The sequence below is a fragment of the Anastrepha ludens genome, chromosome 6 (genome assembly GCF_028408465.1).
Source record: "Anastrepha ludens isolate Willacy chromosome 6, idAnaLude1.1, whole genome shotgun sequence".
Classification (NCBI taxonomy): domain Eukaryota; kingdom Metazoa; phylum Arthropoda; class Insecta; order Diptera; family Tephritidae; genus Anastrepha; species Anastrepha ludens.
This window is the reverse complement of record NC_071502.1, coordinates 59,059,364-59,065,668: the sequence shown is the minus strand read 5'-3', so window position 1 is coordinate 59,065,668 and position 6,305 is coordinate 59,059,364. Positions and strand designations below refer to the sequence as shown.

The window sequence follows — 6,305 nt, the reverse complement described above, 5'->3', positions numbered from 1 at the left end:
TTCTACAGACGACGAAATTAGTTTAATAAAAGATTAAAAAATAAACGTTATATTAAAAACAGGGAAAATAATGAATTGTCAAGAATTTTTAAATTACTCATAGATTTTTTATATTTTCACAAACTTGTCACTGAATATAATATTTCAACAGCTCGTTCTTATTCGCTTATCAACAGCCATGATCTTAACAAGTGCACATCGCCTGACGTTTACTTCAGCCAAACATTGCACTAACGATGACCTTCCTACTACTTGCTCCACGGCTAACCTCACCACTCTCGTTCATTCCACATAACTTAACGCCTCATCACTTATCTCCTCTTAATCATCATATCAAATTGTGCTTGGCACTTCAAGTAAGGCATTTGCACTCGTCGAAGGTGCGCAGCTAACTGTGCAGAGTATGGTGCTTGAGTTGGTGTTAATGCCACCACATCAACGGCAATGGCAACAGCAATAGCGTGCGTGCAAGAAATTCCATCATCAACGCACAAACATACCAGCCGCTGCTTGAAGTAACAACACAAATTCAAATTTAACGAATTTACCGCCAGACGACTTGCATTCGTTAGTTGACTCTCACTTTTCGACTGCCGTCGATTGTGGATTTCATTCTCACTCTCAACTGATCCGAAGTGCAGCAGCGCTTTGCGCATAAGTGTGTTGAGTCAGCGATTCACTTTATTGTGGTTTGCATTTGCTGCTCTTAAGCGCTACCGAGTGTGTTGAATTCTCATTGAGTTCCACCAGCGTCGAAGCTAGCTGTTTTTGACTAAAAGAAATATTTTTGGGTATTTAATTATTGTTGTTTTTGCAATGCGTTTGCTAGCTGCGCGCCATTGTGGTAGGTTCGGACTAAGCGCAATTTTTGGTAATTGTTCAGTGATGTCTTTCTGGCTGACATTGGATTCATTTACGAATTGACCAGTAGCAGCAGCAGCGACGACACTACGGCGCTATTTTAAGTTGAGTGAAGTGAAGCTTTTGTTACTATATATTTTTTTTTTATTTTGCGCTCATTCCACTACTGCTGCGGCTGTTGCTGCTGCTTGTGTTTGCAGTTGTTGCTCCGTTCGTTGCACAAAGTTGCCACCACAGTCTTCGTGCTGCTTTTGACGCCGCTTTTGGCGTTGATAAACAATTTTTGTTTTCCAAAATATAAATAGATGTGCAGCGGAGAAATGTGGGTAGTGTTTTTGAAAGACCTCAACGGAGGCACACATTCACTGGTGTTAAAAAGTTCTCGCCTTTAAACGCGACGCAGGGGTTCAAGCGATGAGATCCCTAAATTTATTGGTGGGTGTTTTTATGTGACAAGCAAGAATAATTGCAAAAGAAATTATTTCAAAATAATTTGTATACATTTTATGTGACTGTTTAAAGAAAATTTAACGCAAATATAGTGAAATATATTTGTTGTGCTGGTTATTTAAAAATGAAATGTTACATACACTTAAAGACAAATTCTACGATGTGAAAAAATTCAAAATAAACTCCCGGAATAAAATAAATTTGAATTAAATAAAAAATATAAGAATTTGAAACCAATTAAACCGAAGCAAAAATATGCAAATATAATAAAAAATAATTTTGAAAAATACCCAAATCTTAACAATTTTTACATAGCAAGGACTCCCTTTGTAGCCCAAGGATTAAACATGCTGTGCGAATTTTCCTAAAATATTAAAGCATTTTACCAAAAAACTTAGTTGCGGAAATAAATTACGTAACGCACTTTGAAGGATATAGCTGGGTAAAGCTTATTGTAAACTCAGCAATAAATCGACATTAAAGTCACGTAAAATAAGGATTTGTAGGACACGTAAACAAATAACAAATTTTTTAAAAATAAAGATTGGGGTACAACTTTGGAAAAAACTTGTACGAAATTAGGTTTTAGGACACATCAACAGCAATTGACTGACAGAAAATTATATAATATGAAAGCTCTTGCTATAGAATTAGTTTCTAGTAAACTCCTTTGCAAATAATTTAGACATCTTTTATATTGTTTATAGATCTTTTAAATTCACATTTTATATAAAAAATAGTCTCTGAGTTATTAGGTTAAATAATAATCCTATTTTTACAATTTAAGAAATATTAAACGCTAGAACTAAATTCAAGTAAAAATATTTCATCAACTCATAAAATAACGGTATTCACGACATCCATAAAACAAAGCTTTGCTATAAATAGCTGAGGGATTCCAAATCAAGTGATCCAAGTTTTTTGTATATTGTCAGCAATTCTTAAAAAAATTTGTTCATTTATAGGCTGGAATATATTAAGAAGTAAACTGAAAGATTTTTGTGAAAAATTTAATAATTGGAGATTTATTGAATGCTGAAAATTTAAGTGGAGCTTTTAAAAGTGAAATGCCTTTTAAACATTTTTGTAAGTTTTTTTTTTATTTTTTCATAAAACATACTTTAAAAAAAAATTTGTTTTGGAAAAAATTACATATTCATTTTTCAAGATTTTTGTGAAATAATTTTTTTTGACATTTTTGAGAAAACCCTCATAAAATTGCTTCCTGTTGTTAATTAATAGCTGAGACTAGGACCAGTAGTCCCTGTTTTGCATTGGGATCCCCATAACCTTTCGTATTTTGCTCAAATAAGTGCAACAAACCAATCAAAAATACCGGGTATCTGCTTACTAAAAAACGTAGCGAGGCTTCACTAGAGTAGCACTTCACTAAATAGCACTGAGCACATACAAAAAAAATGGATGGAATTCGGCTCTATATTGAAGAATTAGACCAGTTTTTATAATATTTAAGGACCGCAACAATTTGTACTAAAAAATTCGTTAGCACCATCTCGGCGTATATGAAATAAATAACTCATTTGTTCTAGATTTAATAATGAAAATCTTATAAATTTGAATAAATAAGAAAAATAAAATTTGGGTATTCATGGTAATCATAAAACAAGTCGTCCCCTTAGTATTAAAATAGCCTATAAATTTTTTGATGTTTTGAGAAAATGAATTTCAAACTTTTTGTCGAAAGTAGCTCTCACTCAAATCTCGTTATGTCTGTAAATATTTATTACTTTTTGACTGACGTTTTGACCCACTTTGTAGAAATAGAATTTGACAAAATTTTGACCACATATAAAATCGACGACGGAGAATCCAAAAATTCAATAAAAAAATAATAGCCTATGAGCACATAGGCTATTGTTATACTAAGGGGACGAAATGTTCGAGGGAGCTGCATTTTGTAAATAGCTATTATAACTACTTTAACGTGACAAGTTTTGAATTTAAATCGAGATGAAGAAGTAGCGTTACAAAAAATTGCCGTTTCAGGTCACTTATTTTTACGATTATTTCTAACAGCCAACGTGTAGTTTTGCTATAGATCTCAGCAGGTATAAACAACTGTCTATAAACAACCGATCCTACCAAATATAAAAATTTTAAATTTCAAGTCTACATATAATATATTGGAAATTTTTTGAACTTCAATATGTTGCGCTAATAATTTTCGTAATACTTTTTACTGTCAATAATAATACGAAGCAAAATTTACTTTCTTCTTCTTATTTCTCTTATTCTTACTTCTATTTATACTGTAGAGTAGCGTTTTTGGTTTCAATTCATATAGAACCCATTTTCTCTTTTGCGGTTGCACCTTTGGCCCTTAGAAAAGTGGATAAGGTTATAAGCTACCTTCAAGCGCTCAACAAAAGTGAAGTGAATCTTAAACCTTTAATGCCTAGAATTTAAGGCTTTCAAATTTGTTTTTGCCGGTATAAACTCACGCTCTTTGATACTTGCATCAAAATTAATATATTTTCATTGTCGCAACCAGCTTTCCGCTTGACTTTGCTTCAAACAAGATAAAAAACAAACGAATCCTTGGAAATTGAACTCACTTCCCACATAGGCTTAGGGACTTAATTAAAAAATGAAGTTATTTACATCAATGCCATCAAAACGTACTAACAACGTCCTCTGTTGCTACAATTTTTAACTAATTTATATATGTACTCAAAAATAAACATACATACACGTATATTACTACTATACTTAATTTTCCAATATCTTTTACAGCTTCTAGGCGCCAGCTGCGCGCTTATCGTAAGCCTCACATTTGCCCACCCGCCCGAGGGTGTGTGGAAGAAGAAACTCACTTGGAAGGAAGACTGGGTGCAGGTGTGGAAGACGGTGAAGAAGGAGGCTTGGGAAACGAAATGGAAGAAAATACAGGTGCCCATTTGGAAAGAGGTACAAGTGCCCATTTGGAAGGAGGTGCAAGTGCCCGATTGGAAGATTGTCAAGAAGCCGCACGTTGAGGAGCGTGAAGTGCCCGCCTGGAAGGAAGAAAAAGTGCCCGAATGGAAGAAGATAACAAAACCGGTGTGGAAAGAGATACAAGTGCCGGTATGGCGTGAAATTCAAGTGCCCGTATGGAAAGAAATCCGAGTGCCAGTATGGCGTGAAGTGAAAGTACCCGTGTGGAAGGAGATACAAGTACCGATCTGGCGCGACATACAAGTGCCAGTGTGGCGTGAAGTGCAAGTGCCCGATTGGAAGCAAATGTTCGTGCCTGAGTGGGTGAAAATGGGTATACCTGGTGAGAAGTATCTGGGCAAAGATCACGAAGGTTGGGAATACACCAGTCACGATTTATGGCGTAAGAAGCTCATCTGGAAGCCAGTATGGAAGAAAGTGTGGCGCACTGAAAAGAAACAAGAATGGAAAACCGAAAAGAAGCAGGAATGGAAAACCGAGAAGGTGCAAGAGTGGAAGATCGAAAAGAAGCAAGAATGGGAAACGAAGAAAGTGCAAGAATGGAAGACCGAGAAACAGCAAGCATGGAAACCGGATAAGAAGCTGGAATGGAAAATCGAATGGGTGCAAATTTGGAAACCAGTAAAGAAACAAATCTGGGTGAAGGAGAAGCGCGAAACCTGGGTAGAGGAGAAGGTGCAAATCTGGCGCACAGAAAAGAAGCAAGCGTGGGCAACCGAGAAGAAGCAGGCGTGGAAGGATGAATGGAAATCCATACAGGTGCCCGTATGGAAGGAGGTGAAAGTACAGGAATGGAAGCGTGTGTGGAAGCCAGTGTGGGAGAAAGTGTGGGTACCAGCCAGTCATGGATGGGATTGAGCGCGTTACTGCGATACCTAAACCCTCGAATTGTTCATAAGCAAAGGCGAAATGCATGAAAGCACACACACACACACACAAACAAAAAGGCTGCCACAAATATAGAGAAGAATGAGAAGAGGAGTTACGCGGGCTAACAAAAACTGACTGATTTAATGAAACATAAGCAAACTTTATGTACTAGCAAATGTACCAGCTTTTCCAGTTTCTTCAGCTGGAGCATATGGATATTGTGATTAGCGGATAGTAAATTTGGTACGAACGCTTCATTCTTCCCACTGGTTAATGTGCTTTCATCCATCCTCAAGCCGCAACGCGCCTTCTCTATTCTTTTGTATAAATATAAATGTATAAATGTACAGTTGTATGAAGACGCCAGCACCTTAATTTCGCGCGCGCTTTTTGCACCACTCTACTTAGTTTAAAATTGGTTTTGTTTTTAATTTTTTAAATTATTTTCCATCACTTCTCTATTAACATAATTTCTAAACGTGTACAAATTAGTCATGATGCTCTACATCAAGTTATTACTATTTTTATATACATACATACATACTCATACGCAATGATTTGTTTTGGGTTTTTTTTTTGTTTTTTGTTTGTTGTTATTCTGTTAAACATTTTTTTTATTTGAAACTCATCACATTTTCGCTCGATTTAAGTGCTATACCTTTATTAAGACCAGTTAATTTATGTTGTTGTTTTTTTACCCAAAATATTTCTTTCTTGTTTTTAATATTTACTGGTCTTGATGTGGGTAAGTATGCATTATGTTGTAAAAACGATTTTTGTTTAGGCTGTAGAAACGAATTTAGATGAAAGAAATTAAACTTTACAACAATATTGTATATAAGTTTATATAAAAAATATGTAATATGTGTACATACAATGAAAAATAAATAAAACTGAAACGTTTTAAATGTTTTTTTTTTAGAAAATAATAAATTTGTTTTAATATTAAATTTTAGTGCTATTACCATTTTCGTGCAGTGCCCCAACCCAAATCCAATCAATCTCCTCCATTATATCAACAACTCTAGCTGGCTGTAGATATTTGGGTGTTGGAGGTCTCATAATGGTATGAAAACCGCGCTTTAGTGCTACTTGAGGAGTGCCAGACCGGCACTTCAACCATTTCAGCTACCTACTTACCTAACCATTTTCGTAAAAAAGTTACTCTT

General features: G+C 35.2%; 1 protein-coding gene across 1 annotated transcript; it reads left to right on the top strand.

The window, feature by feature from the left end:
- Positions 1-1,195: 1,195 nt before the first annotated feature.
- LOC128866661 (golgin subfamily A member 6-like protein 25) lies at positions 1,196-6,012 on the top strand. Its single transcript, XM_054107563.1, has 2 exons — positions 1,196-1,296; positions 4,066-6,012. The coding sequence occupies exons 1-2, from the start codon at positions 1,276-1,278 to the stop codon at positions 5,122-5,124; spliced, it is 1,080 nt and encodes a 359-aa protein (XP_053963538.1). The 5' UTR covers positions 1,196-1,275; the 3' UTR covers positions 5,125-6,012.
- Positions 6,013-6,305: the final 293 nt, after the last annotated feature.

Excerpts from the sequence above, each read along its gene's own strand:
- LOC128866661 (XM_054107563.1), top strand. The coding sequence starts at position 1,276 with ATGAGATCCCTAAATTTATTG. Across the intron at positions 1,297-4,065 it reads TGAGATCCCTAAATTTATTG|CTTCTAGGCGCCAGCTGCGC; the intron begins GTGGGTGTTTTT and ends TATCTTTTACAG.